This window comes from Setaria viridis, chromosome 4 (genome assembly GCF_005286985.2).
Source record: "Setaria viridis chromosome 4, Setaria_viridis_v4.0, whole genome shotgun sequence".
In the NCBI taxonomy this organism is placed as follows: Eukaryota; Viridiplantae; Streptophyta; class Magnoliopsida; order Poales; family Poaceae; genus Setaria; species Setaria viridis.
The window spans coordinates 1,702,997-1,722,068 of NC_048266.2; the positions used below are offsets into that span (position 1 = coordinate 1,702,997).

The 19,072-nt window shown below is 48.5% G+C and overlaps 3 protein-coding genes across 3 annotated transcripts; 1 reads left to right on the forward strand and 2 right to left on the reverse strand.

The window, feature by feature from the left end:
• The first annotated feature begins 217 nt into the window (after positions 1-217).
• Positions 218-4,281, forward strand: LOC117852990 (proline-rich receptor-like protein kinase PERK9). The gene is made up of 4 exons (XM_034735327.2): positions 218-804; positions 2,167-2,427; positions 2,523-3,395; positions 3,498-4,281. The coding sequence occupies exons 1-4, from the start codon at positions 375-377 to the stop codon at positions 3,962-3,964; spliced, it is 2,031 nt and encodes a 676-aa protein (XP_034591218.1). The 5' UTR covers positions 218-374; the 3' UTR covers positions 3,965-4,281.
• A 2,956-nt stretch (positions 4,282-7,237) lies between these two features.
• Positions 7,238-12,607, reverse strand: LOC117852452 (putative transferase At4g12130, mitochondrial). Its single transcript, XM_034734559.2, has 5 exons — positions 10,772-12,607; positions 9,048-9,301; positions 8,840-8,938; positions 7,925-8,083; positions 7,238-7,841 (listed from the first exon to the last, which is right to left on the reverse strand). Exons 1-5 carry the CDS (start codon positions 11,251-11,253, stop codon positions 7,597-7,599), a joined length of 1,239 nt encoding a protein of 412 aa, XP_034590450.1. The 5' UTR covers positions 11,254-12,607; the 3' UTR covers positions 7,238-7,596.
• A 198-nt stretch (positions 12,608-12,805) lies between these two features.
• LOC117852453 (uncharacterized) lies at positions 12,806-16,629 on the reverse strand. The gene is made up of 7 exons (XM_034734560.2): positions 16,443-16,629; positions 15,620-16,008; positions 15,356-15,522; positions 15,186-15,266; positions 14,938-15,013; positions 14,749-14,847; positions 12,806-13,221 (listed from the first exon to the last, which is right to left on the reverse strand). Exons 2-7 carry the CDS (start codon positions 15,978-15,980, stop codon positions 13,097-13,099), a joined length of 909 nt encoding a protein of 302 aa, XP_034590451.1. The 5' UTR covers positions 15,981-16,008; positions 16,443-16,629; the 3' UTR covers positions 12,806-13,096.
• Between the last annotated feature and the right edge of the window lie 2,443 nt (positions 16,630-19,072).

The window sequence follows — 19,072 nt, forward strand, 5'->3', positions numbered from 1 at the left end:
AATAGATCCGTCTCCCAAATTAATCTCCATCTGTGCAATTGGTTTTGTAATTAACCTATGTTTAATACTTCTAATTAGTATCTAAATATTCGATGTGATAGGAATTTTAGGCTAGCACCCCTAAAATGAGAATGGCAACGAACCCATTTCCCACGAGTTAGCCAACATTTTCTTTAAAGTTGCTAGCCAACATTTTTTGTTGGCGCTTGCTGCTACTTGCTACTGCCCTTTCTCCGCTCGATGGCCCAGGAATCTGGGTTCCACAGTCCCCACTCTACAACACCCCACACCTCCGACTTCTCAGCTCCCTCTTTCCCCCACTTCACCCTCGCCTCGCTCCACGCTTCGCCGCTGCAAAGCTTCCTCCCCTTCCAATGGCGGCCTCGCTCTTCCGCTTCACCATCCCTCTCCTGCTCCTCTCCGTCCTCGCCGCCTCGGCGCGCAACGAAGAGGACGCCCGCGCGCTCGCGGCGCTCAGGCGGGCACTCGACCCGGCCGGCCGGGTCCTCGGCTCCTGGAACCCCTCCGGCGACCCCTGCGGCGGCTCCTTCGTCGGCGTCACCTGCGATACCGCCGGCCGCGTCACGTCCGTCTCGCTGCAGGGCCGCGGGCTCTCCGGCAGCCTCCCGCCTGCGGTCGCCGGGCTCCGGCGGCTCCAGGGGCTGTACCTGCACTACAACGGCATCAAGGGGCCCATACCGCGGGAGATTGGGAAGCTGTCCGAGCTCACGGACCTGTACCTCGACGTGAACCATCTCACCGGGCCCGTGCCCGTGGAGATTGCCTCCATGGCCAATCTCCAAGGTGGGGTTTTCTGTTCCCATTCTTCTTTCCTTGGTTTCCTCTTTCCTGGGTGACAAGTTCAAGAAAGGACAGCTTCAATTTTTTTTGGGGATTCAGTTCTACATCTTGAGCTTGGTTTAGTTATTTGTTGGGTGAATGGGGGTTTCGCGTGATATTTGGAGCTCGTTCGTATTTTGGATTTGAACATTGGGGAGGAAAATGTTCTCTTCCATTTGAGCTTCAGAAAGGGGATGCATGACCTTTTGCATAGTTTCAGAAACCCTTTTGGGGGCTTTTGTGCTTGATTTCTTGCTTTTCTTTGAGGATTTTCGAACCAAACTTCACCTTTAAACACAAGTTGGGGTGAAGCTCCAATTTCAACGGTTCAAGAACCAATGCACTAACCAGGACCGTTGTTTCCTCGTTTTGGTTCAATGGCGAAAAGGATCCTCTTTCGTCGGATTGTAGCGGGATTTTGGCATAGGATGGGGACATCTTTGCTAGTGTCTTTGGGTTGGTTTGGAGCATTTACTCGTCTGCTACTGTGGAATTTGAGCTTTTTGTGAGCGGAAAGCGCGAAGAACAGTAGGTCCATCAATGCAAAAATCCCAGGTTACTGCACTGGGTTGGTACTAGGTAGACGTCGGCCACAATTAGTGCTGCAACGGTTAATTTTTGAAATGGGCTATTGTTTACTGCTAGACCAACTACTCTCTGCATTTGCGTTTCTATTCCGGGTATTCCGTTGGAACAGAGTGCTATATAGTCATGTTTGTTTATCTTATTTGATTTGTCTCTGTCTTGCACGTGCATATGTTGAGAGGAGCTTCTTGGAGTTGCAACATTAGCACTTGTGTTTTTCTACTCAATGCGAGTCTTTCTGCTTGTGAAGGATTTATTTGGGGCAACTTCAGATTGGATCTTTCGCTGTGATACAAAACATTGGCCAGCGAGACAGAAGGAATTTCTTGATTTGACTTGATTTTCAGCTATCTGTATGCAATCTTTGGGCTCTTTCTGAAATCTGAACTACTCACATACATGTGGATACAAGTTAAATGATTAGTGCTTCCCCACCTATGTCGATATCTCGTCCTTCTGTTCATGTTTTGGTGGTTTGCAGAATTTGTTGTGTCTGTATTCAAGTGGCCAACAGTCAAACATTAGTTGCTGCCACAGGGTTTATTTATGCACATGCATTTCTTACTCCCAAGAGCCTATACCCTATAGTACAAGTTCACATCATAGCTGCATACCGCCCCAGGTTATAGTCTATCATGAGAGTTTATACAAGCAGATGATTTTTGGCATTTGGGCATCAAAATGCTGATTTGCAATATGAAGAAATAGATTAACTTACATTATTGTCTTATCCTTTTGCAGTGTTGCAGCTGGGTTACAATCAGTTGACAGGCAGCATACCTCCCCAGTTGGGCAACCTGAATAAGCTAACTGTGCTCGCAATGCAGTCCAATCAGCTTACAGGAGCCATTCCGGCAACCCTTGGTGAGCTAACGCAGCTGAGACGGCTTGATTTGAGCTTCAACAGCCTGTTTGGCTCAATCCCATCGAAGATTGCTGAGGTTCCATTGCTTGAGGTCTTTGATATTCGCAATAACACCCTTTCTGGGAGTGTCCCTGTTGGTAATAAGCTCCTCTTGCTAAGACTTTAATCTTTCCAAGCCGGTAATTATGAGTCTTCATCATATTAACTGCTGCAATTTTGTATTGGATGCTAGGATTGAGAAGAATGAATGGTGGTTTCCAGTATATGAATAACAAAGGGCTCTGTGGAGTTGGCTTCGGTTTGCTAGAGCTTTGCCCTTCTTCAGAGGATGGCCTGAAACCCAGCAAGCCTGAGCCTTTTGGACCAGATGGTACTGTCAAGACACGGGAAGTGCCTCAATCTGTGAATCCAGAAAACTGCTCAGGCTCCCGCTGCTCAAAGTCTGCAAATGAATCCGAAGGAGTTCTTATTGTTGCTGTTGTTGCAGTGGTGATTGGTGCTGCATTTTGCGGGTTATTTGCGTTCTCTTGGTATCGTCGGCAGAAACAAAAGATTGGAAGCTCACTGGAGGTTTCTGATAGCAGGCTTAGCACTGACCATTTCCAGCAGAAGGAAGCCTGCAGAAGGAGTGCCTCTCCTTTGATTAGCGTTGAGTACTCAAACAGTTGGGACCCATTGTCAGGTGGGGGTGTCGGATCATCCGGTGAAGTTGGTGATAGCTTTAGATTCAACCTAGAGGAGGTGGAATGTGCGACACAGTACTTCTCTGATGTGAACTTGCTAGGCAAGAGTGGCTTTGCTGCGACATACAAAGGGATCCTTCGGGATGGATCAGTTGTTGCTGTTAAAAGCCTCAACAAGACAAGTTGCAAGCAAGAGGAGTCAGATTTCTTGCGTGGTCTGAAGATGCTCACTCTTCTTCGACATGATAATCTTGTTAGCCTGAGAGGGTTCTGCTGCTCCAGGGGCAGAGGGGAATGCTTCCTTGTCTACGACTTCATGGTTAATGGGTGCTTGTCACAGTATCTGGATGTTAAGGATGGCTCCAGTGCTAGTGTTCTTGATTGGCCTACAAGAGTTTCCATCGTCAGAGGCATTGCGAAAGGTATTTACCATGCTATCATCTTTTCCTACCCTCTATGCCAGCTAAGATTGATATTTCATTGTTTCAGATTTCTAACTCCTTTATCCGGTTGCACGCTTGCAGGAATTGAGTACCTTCACAGCAAGAAGAGTAGCAAGCCACCAGTAGTCCACCAGAACATATCGGCCGAGAAGATCCTTCTCGATCACCACTTTGCCCCACGGTTGTCGGTCCCAGGACTGCACAAGCTCCTCGCAGATGATGTAGTCTTCTCAACCCTAAAGGCCAGCGCTGCAATGGGGTACCTCGCTCCTGAGTACGCCACCACAGGCCGATTCACTGACAAGAGCGATGTTTTTGCATTCGGGATCGTGGTTCTCCAAGTGATCACAGGGAAGAGGGATGTCTCTCAGCTGAAGGTTGGCGCTGCAGCGGTCAGCGATCTTGATGGCCTGGTTGATGGAAACCTCAACGGTGTCTTCTCGAGGACTGAGGCCGTGAGGCTCGCCGCAGTTGCTGCGTACTGCACTAGCGAGGTGCCGAACCAGCGGCCGACCATGGAGGCTGTGGTTCAGCAGCTCAGCCACTGAGTGATGAGTTGCTCCTGAGGTTCTGAACCCAGCTAGTCTGAGTCTGAGATCAGAGATGTATTTTGGGAGCATCAAGAGATGTTCAGCCATGTAAGGCCTTTTGGGATGGTAGTAGCAAACTGATGTGATGACAGGGTAATATCCAGTTGCCACTGACATGGTATTTGATTAGTGTAGTCTATCGTCTACTGATCTCAGCATTTCATGGCCTGAGTAGCTTGTAGCCTTGTGCTAGATTGCTAATGTGTATTAGGATCTGAATGCCGTGAATGTAGTAGATTCAGAGCATTTCTAATGTGACTTTGGTCAGCTTTGCATTGGCTCTCCTTGCATTGACCGATGCCTGTGGTTTCCATTTAGTTTCTGTTACAAGTTCCCGAGAAGCATCCCTAACTGAACGCAATTTGAATGAAAACGAGTGGGTGTCTTGACCTAGGCATGTAATTTCTTGATCACAAACACACACCTGCAATTGTTTAGTACTACTAAACTAAGATGTCAACACTGATGCTCCCTCTGCTTAAAATATTAGTGGGTGAAAAACTGCTGCTACTTAGTGGTAATAGAGAACAGTATTGCTGATCTTGCAGAAATGTACAGCGGACCAAATAATAAAAATCACCTTCGAATTTGAATCTCTGCAACCAAAAAAGGACACGTCTAACAGTCGGGTTGCTCTGCGTTTCTGTACACGATGCACGGGAATGTCAAGTGCGTGAGCGTGCTGTCCTTTCTGCTCCCTCCATGCTGAGCCCTTACCGTTGGCCCTGGACACTGTTTCGTCCTGTGTCTCACACTCACAGTTTCAGGCTTTCAGTACTCTCTCCTACTCATTTTCTTCGGTGATTGAATGCAACTTTTGCATTAAAAAAATTGCTACAGTGACAAGAACTTTGCCAATTTGACAAAGCACCAAGGGCATGTCCATGGTTGGAATTAGATACCTGATACCTCCTTCCCTTCCAGAAACAACATCAGTACACACATGTACAGTTTGACCCTCTTGCCAACACTGCCAAAAGTGAAGAAAGTTGCTGAAAACGCAAACCTCCAAGTACACAAAACTTTAACTTCCTGTGCAGATCACTCCATAAACAGTGAGGAAACACACATTTGCAGCCTGCAGGCTGCATTATCCTACTGAAAGAAAAACAAAAGGGAAAAGGACTCGAAAAAGAAAAGAAAAGCAAATCCCATGCTATCACAATCTGTCACCACCGCACACTCCATCCCAGTTCTTGTTCCATGAGCACACGAGCAAAAGCCGGGGCCGCATCAGAATCTGTCCGTCCATCGGGAAACGCGGCGGTAGGGTTTTGTTTACGCCGGCCAAGAACAAAAGCAGCAACCACGCAGTAAAAAAGAATCACGAAGCAGCCCTGCAATTAATCACGGCGCCATTATGCCACGATCTTGTCTGGCCGGCTGTCAGCACGAGACAAACCGGCCTAGTATTAGTATTACCGCATTGTTACTACTGTCATTACCGGAGCTAATCGGAGTTGTAAATCTTCCCTTTTTTTTTGGAGGCCCTTGAAATGAGATCAGTCGCGCGCGTGCTTGCTTTCTCCTTGGCTATAGCTCCTTGCAATGATGCCACGAGAGCATTGGCATTTGAAATGCGTGGGGGAGCGACAACGAGGGGGAGTCAAAGAGCGTGCAGGGCAGAGTCCTCCTCCCAAAGCTTGTGTTCTGACCAGACCTCTGCTGCTGTGTCGCGTCTCCCTCTGCACAGACAGGACAGCACCTTGCGTTGCAGACCCCGACTCTAGTGAAGTGAAGGCTAGCCACTAGTTTTCTTCTTTGAGAAATGTTGTGTCCAAAGAAAATTCGGCATCAATTAAACGAAATTTCGTCATTTATTACTACAAAACATGAATCGGATTAGTTAGGTTTAAGTTTAACCAACAACTCTGAGGAAACAAGATTATAGCACTCATGGACATCATCTAATAGTCAGGAGTGTCGTAGCATGCCCCAACCAAAGGCGGGCACTGCAACCGCATCGGGCATCCCGTCAGAAATAAAAAGCTCCCTTGTGCTTTGCCTTGCTCGGTGGAGTCTCGGCTGTCCGCCATTTGGTGGATCAGGCTCCCAGCCTCCCAGGCCCGGGGTGGGAGCAGAGCAGGAGCATGGCAGCCTCCGTCACCCATCTCCTCCTCTCCTCGCGTCGCGTGGAACCCTGAACCCTCCCCTGCAGGTTAAAGCTCTCCTGACTCCTGCCAGTGCCGTCCGTTGGGTGGGTGGTTCGGCAAAAATTCAGAGATGAAATTCCTCAGCTCCAGTTTGAATTCGAACGCTGCGTGCTCCTGTGTTCAAACCGTTGGGTGTCAGCTCCTGTGTTCCTCTCTGCGTGGACGCAGTTTGGTTTCAACTTCCGACGCCAGCGCCTTTGTTCATGAAAGCCGAGCTTAACCCACTTTACCATCCTCCATCACATGCAGCTGCTACTGTGCCAAGTTTCCTGCCAAGCTTCTTGTCTTGTGCTAAACGCTTCGCCATTGCAGAGCGATTTGCATCTTTGATAGAGTAGTGATCTCAATAAAGCGTGCTGTTTGTTCTTGGGGAGAGGGTGATGCTAGATCAGATTGCTAGCCACTGCTTTTCCTGTCACGTGTGCGCATGGTCCCTCTCCTTCCGTTAGCTTTCTGGGGGTGCTGCAGGCTACGGCCTACATCCTACTACAAGTAGTAGAGAGTGCTTGTTTTCAGCCCTCCTGAATTGCAAACCTTATCCGCATTTGGAGCTTTGCAAGAAGGAAGATTTCCTACAGAGGCGAGGCTGGAATGGTGATTTGCAGTTTTGCACAACCTGAACAATCGGCCGGATACTGTACGTCCCTTCTGAAGTTCTGATACTACGGACGTCGTTTGCTAGTCGCAGAACGGCAGGGGCATGCAGGGCAGCGCCTGCGTCTGCTGTTATGCAACGCCATTCCGTTCTATTCCATTTGGTTTTGCTGCCGGTGGCTCTGGCTGCAGAGGGGGCCCCAAAAGAAAAGGTCGCAGAGGGAATCCAAGGCGCCGTGCACGCCTCCATGGTCAAGATTCATGACACGACAGGCAAATTTTTTCGAGGGCTGGGCCTCGGGGCTCAGGCAGTCAAGCTGCCAGCCAGTGTGGTCCAGTTCATGGTCAGTGTCAAAGGCTCAAAGCCTGCGAGTACCGCAGGCCACGCCGGAAGATCCATCCGGTACAGCACGTAGCAGACTGTACACACTTCGTGTACACAAAAACAGTGTTGAGACGGTGCCGGAACATGAAATGCTTGACATGCGAGATCAACCCACCTGTTATGATTTATACCTGTCCAAGAGAAAACGTTGTACAAGAACAGGAGATCTCGTACAAGATCAGTCTTATTGCTGGTGCGCTGTCAACAGAGGAACTTATTCGAATAAAGTACATGCTTGGATCACATGCTGATACAGTCGCTTATTCAGATCGACGTACAAGTGAGCGCAGGCAGAGAGCAGGAAAACAGGCTCCGTGCATCGCTCGGTGAACAAGGCTAAACTGAAACTGTTAGCTATGGCTGCTGCCACTCTTCAACACCTGATGGGAGAACTTCAGCTACGACCTCCCATCAGCTTCGCTGGGAGTTTTGCCGTTAGTTTGCAGCTCTTGATCCCCTCAGGCAGCTGCGCTATGCTGGTCAAGGATCTGCGTCCACTCAGCTGGCCACCAGTCCGGTTTGAACGCCTGAACCCTCACGTCCCTGTTATCGCTGATGCGAAGGGACGAGCCTTGTTTCAGTGCTTCTTCAAGTCTCAACAGGCCCATTCCGCGGGAGCCCAGGGCGGTGCTTACTGTGCCTATTTTCTTGCCTGAAGCCTCGTCCACGACTTCTGAACCTGGAGCCACAGCCTGCTCGAGTTCTGATAACACAGAGTTTCAGAATTAGCATCCGGCAACAGAATGGCGATATGCTTGTGTCATTTACCACGAGAGTTCGTTATACCTTGCCCCTTTTCGTCAACAAACTTCATTGGCATCAGGCGTTTCCGAATGACACCACGATGGTGCGTCCGTGCAATAAACTCCTGCCCAATGTAGCACCCCTTCTCAAATGAAATGGCGCCCAGGCCAGCAAAATTGTACTCCAGTGGGATTGCTTCACCTGAATCACAAGAAGACAGCTTCATAAAAAGGAAGGAACAATCTAAGCCACCTTGAATTTGATCAGGAAAAACACGTTTCCCAGTAGTTGGACAATTCCCAAAATCATGTTAACCCTGCTTTTTTTGTTCATGTATAATGTAATCTAAAGTTTCTTCTAAATAAAAGTATAAGGCCTATAGATCTTTCAAATACGTCTTTCCATGCTCCACATGGAAACTGGGAAGCTGGAAGGTACTCTAAACCTCTAGGCTAGATTTTATAGACATCAAGATAAACCACAAACTCGACACCATCTCACGAGTTAATATTTTATCAACTCTAATCAAGTTGTTTTAGTGCATACATAGCATGAATGGCATCAGCAGTAGCAACAGGGATTGCATTCCTATTGTATTACTGGCTTTACCTCTTTTACAGTCAACATTTCATTGCATACTGCAGTTATAGTTTACAAACAAATTAATCGAACTAAATTGATAAGTGAAACTTGGAGTAGCTTCTAGTAAAAATACAAACTAGAGATAGAGACGAGGAAACTGCTAGGTGATGTGTGACTAAGAAAACATAAAAGCTGACTTTTTAAATACATGAGATAAACAAACCCTATACAGGAACTAAACCTTCTCCAGAAATGTGCTAAAACTCTAGGGAAGCAGAAAAATGCAATACATATCGATGTCAAATTATCAAATATTAACTATGATAGCGTTGCATAGTCATGACTTGTGACCAACATGCTTGAAAAGAAGATTACCTTTTGGGATCTCAGTTGAACCTTCTGCAATTCCATTTTCTATCCGCCAAAGCTGATAATGCCGTTCATCCGCTTCTTTGTCAGACTCAACTAGTGGTGCTGTAAATACAAAAGCAGACTAAGTGTTCAAATGGGTCATTATTCATGTTAGATATTGAACATTATATCAGAGAGGCTTTATGACATGCCAAGAAAAAAAACTACTTACGTATTGTGTCCGCTGGGAAAATTCCTCTGTAACCAAGGTAGTCCAACCTAGGATCTTTGAGCCATTGCCAACCATGACCATTCCCTTGTGCAGCTGACTCACCAGCATGATCAACACCTTGTCCCCATCCAATGGATTGAGCCTCAGGTTCTTGAGTAGATGGTTCAGTATGCACCACATTGCGTCCAAATCTTTGCCAACATGCAAAGTTCTCACTCACATTATCTATTTCAACCTTGGATCTCAACCGATATCTGAAAACAGGAAAAGGTTGTCAGATCAAAAGACATGAAATTCATTGGAAAAGGTCATTTAGGGGTAAGATTGGTTCCCCAAATGCGGAGTAAAGCTGTAACACAATGTTATGGATCTTTCAGCTACAGCAAGGGTGCAAATTCTATGTTCTCAAACTAGAGCTTACCAGCAACACAACAGACAATTAGTTCAAGAGAAGCTGCTTAGGCCAAGAGCTGATTCACACTAAGATTCTTACTTGACTAAAAAATCACCAACTATGGCCTATATTATCAAAGTGAGCCGCTTAATGGTCCACTCTCCTAGCAGCAAGCTGATTAATGATCAAGAATTTTGGCACTAAGTTTTGCTTCACAGTTGGGGCTCCAAACTATGGCACTAAAATACCAAAGAAAGTGTGCATCAAAACAAATATGCACAATTTAACTTCAAACTGTTTATCTAAGAAAACACCAATTCAAAGATATTTCCCACATGAGTTGATTAATTTGTCTTTCTTTTCCTAACTGATCTTACTCTCCAGCTCCAGTTGCTGTTTAATCACAATATCCTCACAAAAGAACACAAGTTCTAGAATACATTGTTATTCTAATAAATTAAATAGCCAGCATTAACTTTGCCGGAGCTGTAGTGCAGTGTATAATTTTATTGTAACTAGTGCTAACATAATAACGTATAACAACCGCAATTATTCCCAGGGAGGCTGCTTTATTCAAGACTACAAGAGCATTTCACAACTACAGTTCCTTACTGAAAACGAGCTAGCCCCAAAACACATCCAGTTGTACTGATCCGTAGGATTTTATAGTGCAAGTACAGGGCATAAACATGCAACACAATATTCAGCAGTCTATCTAATCACAGAAGTAGGGAGCATGCTAAGTTTACAAGGTGTCAACAATGTCACTAACAGAAGCAATTGAGCTAATTCCCAGCTGCAGTGAATGGACTAAAGCCAATGCATCGGTAGAATAAATGCAGAGACTGGGCCAGAATTTGCTGGCATAGCCACATGCAGGCTCTTCATTTTAATTCACATCAGCAAAAATCTTCAAGCTGAAGGGCAAAACAACTCAGGTGTACAAGGAGGCAGCAATTTCACTAAAACAGAAGAGTCAACACTGACTTGGCACTAAACTCCAACTATGTCTACAATGCGGATAATGTACTGCAAGCAACACATCAATTCATTTTCAGCTGAAGTTTGCAACACTCAATTAGACTCCCAACAGCGGGTGCCCAGCAACATGTGCGTTGACACATGTACACACCATCCAGATTTCCAAGGTGAACCTGGATTATCCTGCAAACATCTAAGAATCAATAAGCCTACTGTTTTGTGTTAAGGAACTCCCTTTTGCATTGATTAGCCCCTAAAATCCTCCCAACAGATAAACAGGTCTCCGACTGAAATGCTTCTATAGCATCGAAACTGAAAGCACTGAGCATCAAGTTGGGCAACCAATCACCTCTTGAAGCACGCGACGAGCTCGTCGACCTCCGCGGCGTCGACATCAGCGAGCACCTCCTCTGGCTCCCCCTCCCCCTCCTCCTCCCGGGGTTTCTCCCCGGTCTCCGGCGCGGACCCGGTGCGGTCGAGCATCTGCGACCGCGGGGGCGGGCGGTAGAGGAAGAGGTCGTAGAGGAACCTTCCCTGGGGCGTGAGCAGCGCGGCGTAGGCGGGCGGCGCTGGCCCCCGCGCGGGCGCGTTGGGCGTGGGCGCGTACCGCTGTGGCGCCGAGGACCCGCCCGCGGCGAAGGCGCCCGTGAGGAGGTCGTTGGTGAGCAGCGAGTGGAGGAACCGCGCCGCCTCGGGACCGGCGAAGCGGACCACCGCGCGGGACCCCAGGCGGCACGCCAGCACGCCCGGGTCCGCCGGAGGGCCCGTGTGGAGCGCGCGGGAGACGCGGGCGCGGTGGAGGTGGAGGAGGCGGCGCGCGAGCGGCGGCATGGCTGGCTGGGGACTTCAGTTGGGAGCCCAGAGGAGTTGGACGCTGGGTTGGGTGTCGATGGGTTTCGGCGTTTTGGGTGGGTTTTTGGGGGAAATCGAGGAGTTTTGCGGGGGTGGCGGGCGGCGGAGGAGGTGACGGTGGCAGTTGGCAAGCGGCGGGCGGCGGGGGGTTGGGGGAGAGGAGGGAGGGGTACGCGTGGGGAGAGACGTGGCGGGAGGCGGGGGGTTTGCCGGGTCCGCGTGGCCGTGCGCCGTGTAGGTGGTGGTGGGAAAGCCGGAAAGGCCTCGTGTTCTCGACGAGAGATCACGGCCGGCGCGGGGTAAAATAGTTGGGAACTTGGCGGCCGGTGCCAAGCGGCGGAAGGCGGATGCTGGTGGGTGGTGGCGGCGGGTGAGAACTGAGAAGCGGTGACGGTGCGCGGTTCACGAAGGATCCGAGACGGGCGACACGTTTGGTATGGAATTTTCTTCAGCGAGGGGCACATCGGCCGCTGCGTGGCTCAGGCTCAGCTGCCGCCTGCCGGAGACGGGGGAGCCAATGCAAGGGCCGAGCACGCTCTGACGGAGGCTGCGCAACTGCCTTTGCTGATGGGCCGAGCACTCGTTCCACCAGGTCGTCCATATGTGTGGACCCTTCACCTCTCTCCCCTCCGTTCCAGGCTCCCAGCAACACGCCGCCGCCGCCGCTTCTCCCTGCTCCCTTCTTTCTTCTCCACGAAGCAAATCTCGGCAGCAGCTTGACCTTCCTCTCCTCCCAGCTCAGCCTGTCATCTCCTTTTCTCTTCTCTCTCAACAAAAGCACCAATCGGCAACTAGCAGGTAGCAGCTATCCTATCCTCCTCCTTTCCAATCCGATCACCAAATCCACAAAGAAAACAAGCTCTCCATCGATCTCCGCTCCTCCCTGCACTACTTGCAAATCCAAGCAGCAAGCCAAGAACCACCCACCCACGCCATCCCCTTCCTCTGAATTACTTCCAATCCAAGCAGCTTGAGCTCCTCCTCTCTCTCTCCCTCTGTTTCCTCTCTCCACCGAAGAAATCAGCAGTTGCAGCCATGCGCCACCTCTCTCATCCCTCCTCTCTCTGCTCCACCGAAACAGGCAGCCAACAACGTTAGCTACTCAATCCGGTTTCCACACCAACCATTCATCCACCTGCAAGCAGTGACAGCCTGGTAGCGGCACCGCTGTGCCGATGTTGCCTGCGGACGACCCGTTGCCGCCGACGGACGGAGGGTAAATGACGCGAGGGAGAAGAAACCAAGCGGGAGGAGGAAAAATCGGCGGGACTGGCAGGATTGGGAGTGCGAGCGGGCGGCGCAAAAATGGCTCGGATTGCCAGCGGGATTGGGCGTGCGGGAACATTGGGCAATGGTTTGGGCAATTGTTTTTTTTGAGTTTGTTCCCAAAATAATTTTTTGGGTGTATATTTTGGGCACTATTGGAGATGCTCAAAATCCCAAAGCTGCCGTTTTCCAAACACAGCAGCAGATCGCTTCACATAAATGCATAATCACGTCCTTCAGCGACCCAAACAAGAACACCGCCAACAAAGCAAACACAGGATCAGGTTTTGCAATATACACGACGCTTTTACAGCAAGGCTCGATGAGCCAAATTGTTCACATAAAGTGGTACACAACTACAGAAGCTTCTGAATTTGGGGCTTCTACGTTTCCATACATTCAGAGTTTCAGACAACAGCGCGTCAGGCGCTGGGCACGTTCGGACTTTCTCGGGTTACTTGGATCCTATTCATTTCCTTGAAACGAACTCGGACCTGAACCAAGCAGATCTCAACAAACCGGCTGTTTATTTATCTACTTCTGCAAGATACTCTCTTCAGGAGATTGGGATGACCCGTGATTTCGGCTTCCCGTTGCGCCTCGGATCACGGCCTTGCTCTGTTCCAGGAAGCGCCCAGCCCCACGCAGATCGCCGGTCACGTCCACTGGAGCTACGGTTACCTGAAGTACACCAACAGGTAGGTGAAGAACTGAAGGTTAGAGCAGACGATGTAAAATGAGACCTCGATGGACTGACATGACTTGCGGAGGGCCATCTTGACAAATCATGCGTAAAAAATCTTAACATTCAGAATTGCAACAAAAGACTTCAGGCTTTTTTTATTTTAAATGTAATTTAGTTATTAAAGTACGCTGCACTTTTGTTTGCTAGACAGAACTTTGAATTTCTTTTATGGCTGTGGTTTGTAAGGTTTAGCCCTGCGTAGACCCTCTGTTAGAAGGCCCTGTGTGCCGTTCTGCTTGAGGTTTCCTCTGAAGTTGTAAGATGTTAATAGTGACGGTTGTCTCTGCTTTTGGATTAGGTTCCTTTTAAGTAGGTGGTGGTAAGGTCTAGTCCTGTTTAGAGCCTCAGCTAGAAGGCCCTGTGTGCCGCTATGCTGGAGGTAACTTCTGAAGCAGTTGGTCGCTATCAGTATCGGTCTGTGTTTACAATCAAACTTTGTAATTCTGTTGCTGCTCAAGTAATGAAATTCGGGTGAGGCCCTTAGTGGAAAAAAGACAGACCTTTGAACCAGTAGCTACTAAGCAGCAAGCACCTAGAAAACCAGTCAAGAAGGAAGCATGACTTCAAGCGAGTGCACTCAGGAAACATGTTCATGTTTACAAGATGACCTTCTTGTTGTCAGGTATGTACGCTAAGTAACATTTCATCCTACTATTAAACCATCTCTGGAATCCATATGAGTCATTAATGTTGCCATGGAAGGGATAACACTGTATTCTATAATTCATTCAAGGCTTATTCTCCAACTATCATAATTTGTTATTCTCCCATGTTGCATATGAATGAAACATGAAATACTATGCAACATGCGGGAACAATACATTGAAACATAGTAAATTAACATCTGTAACATCAGGAGAATCTGCCACATTTTCTCCCCTAAAATCACGAAATATTTTGAAACATCTAAGAATAATGTTTGCAACATCAGATTATAACATTTGCAACATAAAAAAAAATTGAAAGATTTTCTTCCAAAAATCTGTCGACAGATAAATAGCAAAACTCTAAAGAATAGTGAAAGAGTAGTAATACCCACACATGTCCACTCAGTAAATGATGTTCAAGCAATAACAAGTTCAGCTTTCCGGTGTTTCACCACAGATTACACTAGGTTTACCAAATGAGCAACAAAAATGCTTTGGTTTTATAGATTCATACCACTTCAGATTTCAGCATCTACTTGTTGATGTACACTGTAAGTGGCATCCCACTCAGAAGGTGTTCACATGAGTGCAATCTGTTATGATTTTAATTTGGGGTATTTAAGCATTCACTAAGGTTCCCACTTGGTATAAATAAAGACACATACCAAACGCAAGTGCATGGATTGAATTTTCTTCCACGAGGAATAATGCCAAGAAAAGCAATTATCTCTTCGGAAAGAAAAATACCTTGGTTCACCAAGTCAATAAATGAGATGGCATTTGCATAAATTCTTACAAATATAAAAAGCTGCTTACCAGAATTATCACTATTAGGTGCACCAGCATTCTGATTCCAGCCAGGCAAGGGATGTCCAGCATTACCCTTCCATGATTCCTCAAATCCAGCCAGTTCATCTACAAAGTATAAAGTACTTGAGTTAAAAATGATAAAATTCCATTCTGGGCACACGAAGGAAAGCGAGATATATCATATATCAAACAAACCTTCATTCAGGTTGTGCAGTGTCTGTGTGGTGTCAACCTTTCCATCTGAATTCAGTTTCCTTGTTAGGGAATGGCCCTAAAACGTACAAGGAATAATTTGTTATAATATACCCAGATTGAAGTCTTTTATTTTTGCCTTTTTGGCATTAGCGATTGATAATTCAAGTCTGTACTAGGTGCACAATCGTGTGTGCATCGGGTTACTCAACATAAATTTGATTGAAGAAACATAGCAAAGGATTGTCTACCTTATCATGTATTCCTCGTGATATTCTATGAGTGGCCTGTTTGGTTGTTGTATCTGCTTCCTTGCTTTCTTCCACAGTGATCTGCAAGAAGCATAATTATTTTCACTTCTACCACCAAGCACTGCGAAAAAAAGGGGCATCACTTGCAATCTCCTAAGAAATTAGCTTACCCCATCACTACCAGACCGCCTAGTCTTTGAAGCAGTGTAGTAAGCTCCATTAATACCACCATAGGTGACAGAAGAGCTCTGATATGTGAAAGTACGAGCTTGCGGCTGCCCTCCACTATTAGCCCTATTGAGTTCCCTCCGCAGCTGGACTTGACCACCTTCCATCCCTACAAAGAAGCAAATCAAAAGATGTGACCTCTATATATGATTCATGCAGCATCCACATGAAACTGGACAGGTAAATTGAATCAACCCGGCTCCTACCATCACTTGTATCATCTGGCTCCTGAACATAAGAATCCTGGTTCGACTGCTCGTTGCCGTGCTCCGCATTTTCTCCTTCCTCATCAAGCTCTGTGATGACAGGCCTTCTGACGTTACTTCTAGGAGGAGCTTGCTCGATGAATCCATCATTCCTCATGTCACCGAACGGCCCTCCCATCGGCCCGAAAGGACTAGGTCCAAACATGCCAGGGCCACCCATCGTCCGACCCCCAAATGGCTGGGTAAAGAATGGATCATCAAAAGGATCCCTCCCTCCAAAGAAGCCAGAGATCAAGCTCCTTTGGGGACCAAAGCCACCGAACCCAGCAAAAGGATCCCTCCCGTTCTGCCCTCTATCCATTTCGCAGCAGTTAGTTGGGCCCTGCAGGCTGCAACAGTTATGGTAGCAGTCACAGTCAGTAACTTGCAATACTAAAATAGAGGAAGGATCATAGAACAAGAAATTTCTCATGCAAGCATCCTTCCATCCCTTCCCGAAACTAAATTTTACTAACTCCATAGGTAGTGCGCTCGTCAAACAAATGCACTGAGCTTAAGCATCACTGAACCGGTGTAATCAAGAAAGAAATTTGGGTCCATATGGATATCTAGCTCTAATTCCCCCCTTTCTAGGCACAAGACCCAACCAATCGATTGTTTCTGGAAAGCTAATACACCATCGACATGCATATTCCTCCACCAAAACAATTTGACACCACCACCAATCAGACCGGCAAGATCAAACCGAAATGCGCAAGAAACAAGCACCACAGGCTCACGACTAGCAAGAAATTAATCGAACAGTTATCTCTGCCACCCTTACCTGGAGAATCTCCTGGAGCGCAGGGACAAGGAGACGGCCGTCGAAGGGAGGGATCGCCGGAGGAATTCCCGGGTCTGGTGGCCGGAGACGGCTTTTATTTTGGGTTGGTGAATGGGGTGGCCGGATTGGGGAGAGGACAGGGAGGAGGTGAAGGCGCTGCGTGTGGTCTCTGGAATTTTTGCCTTCACCCGAACGTTCGGGTTGTGGAGGTCCGCGAACCCTCCAGACGGGTCAGCAGGCAGCCTTCAACTGGGCCAGTTCTCTGACTGGGCTAGGGCCATTCGCCTTGGCCCGCCCGATGGATGGGTGGGCTCTCTGAAAAGTTCGAGATTTTCCGGCCCGTCTATCAAATTCCGAAGCGACCTGGACCATAAAGATTCTGCTGGGGAAGGAAACTAATACGTAGTATTGAAAATCAGTTATTCCAAAAAAAGGATGAAATCCATCCTATTGAAAAAGAAATAATTTTGATTGCTCAAAACAAGTTTCGAATGATGCATATTCATAGTGCATCCAATACGTACTTTGTCGTAAAAGTTGGAATGCTAACTCGTTTTTTAAAACCTTATACGAAAATGAAAAATTTCTTGCGATAGGAGATAAAAGAAAAAGAAATGTCATCTAGGACACATGCACATAAAAGTTGTTATTGTTGTACGGGCTTTTTATATTAAATTTGCATCGCATATGGATGCGCATTGTTTCACAATCTCACAGGTCCGGATCAAGGGATAGGGAGGGGCAGGCATGGGATCGATGGGCGTCTTCGTTTGAATTGAGCTCATCCTCAAACCGAAACGGTGAAACCAAACTGATAAAATTTTGTTCTACTCCTTCCATTTTAAATTGTAGTCATACATAATTTTTGCTATATATCTAGACATAATTTATATATATATATATCTAGGTGCATATTGAAAAATTATGTATATAGAAAATCTAAAACGACCTATAATATGAAACTTGGAACGGAGATGGAGCAGTTGATAAATACTCAATACAAAGAAAATTATAAAAAAAAGAAAAAAGGTTAAAGATCTGGTCCATCTCCATTCAATTTATATGGGTCTATAGTTTTAAACACACATCTACGAATGCTCAGGGATCATCCAAAATGGTTGGCGTGATGGCTCTGCAACACCTTTGCAAGTCTCTCGCACATCGTGATCATCAGTTCCTGTTCCAATGTCACACACGTGCAAGAGCTTGTCCTCCGGGCTCATCCAGTACACGGTGTTCGCCCGCAGCCCGAACTCGGCAGCCGGACACCACCCTCCGAAGCAGCTGGTGGAGCCCGCAAGGATGGCCCGGTCGCCGATGCTCGTCACCCTAACCGGCTTCTTCCTCGCGAAGTCCATCCTGTAGACGCTGACGCTGTCGACGGAGTTGGCGTCGTGGCCGCGGTGCACCACGCTCGCCGTGTAGAGCTCGCCGTCCATGTCCACGGTGTACATGGCAGCCATGGCCATGAACTGCCCCGTGCGGTATTGTATCGGCACCTTCTTCAGACACGGGCACACACGGCCTATATATACATGGCCAACGATTCCGCTCTGATTTTCTTCTGACAATCAGAGCCTTGCCGCTCTGACACTCATGGCGACGTCGTCCGCACCGACGACGACCTTGCCGTGCCTTGTCTTCGACTACGGCGGCGGCGAGCAGCAGCGCGCGGCGACGCTCTTCAGCGTCTCGGACGGCGCGCACCGCGCGTGCGAGATCGACGAGCTGCGGGACAAGCGGAGCTGGCCCACCCCGCACGGCTGGGTGCTCGCGTGGGACCCGGAGACCACGGCCACGTTCCTGTGGAACCCGCCGCGCGCTCCGGCGCCAGCCCCCGCCGACAGGATCGCGTTGCCGCCGCCCGCGTCGTCCCTCCGCGCGCTGTCCGGCAGGCCCACGGACGCCGCCGCCGGCGGGTGCACGGTCCTCCTGGTAGAGCCCGGCGAGAGCACCGTCCTGTGGTACTGCCACGCCGGCGGCGGCGCGGCGGCGTGGACCAGGCACGAGTACGACCTGGGCAGCTACAGCATGCCGATGCCAGATTGCGACACCGCCTGGTTCAAGCGCACCGTGGAATCGTGGATCGGCTCACGTCGTGCCGGGGCAGGTTCTACTACCACCACTCGTCGACCCACTGCGGCGTCATCGACTTCCCGCCGGCAGCAGGGCCGCCGGAGTTCAGCACCGCGGCGATGGAAATGGTATGGCCACGTGTCCCCGAGGGCGACTTCATAGTGGCAGCGGACATGTACATTGTCGAGATCGACGGAGAGCTCTACACGGTATCCGTGTTTTACCACGGCATCGACTTCAGCACCGTCGCCGACGTCGGCGTCTTCAGGATGGACTTCGCGAGGCAAGAGTATGTCAGGGTGGAGAGCATCGGCGATCGGGCAATTCTAGCAGGCTCCGGCAGCCACTTTGGAGGGTGGTGTCCGGCCACCGAGTTCGGGTTGCTGCCGAATAGCGTGTACTCGGTCGACAAACGGTTGCATGTGTTTGACATCCAACTAGGAACGGAGGAAGTGCTTGAGCCGTGCAAACACATTGCAGCGCCATCACGCAAGCCATTTTGGATTATTCCTTCGCATCGATAAGCCTTATACTACCTAAGTGAAATTCTAGTT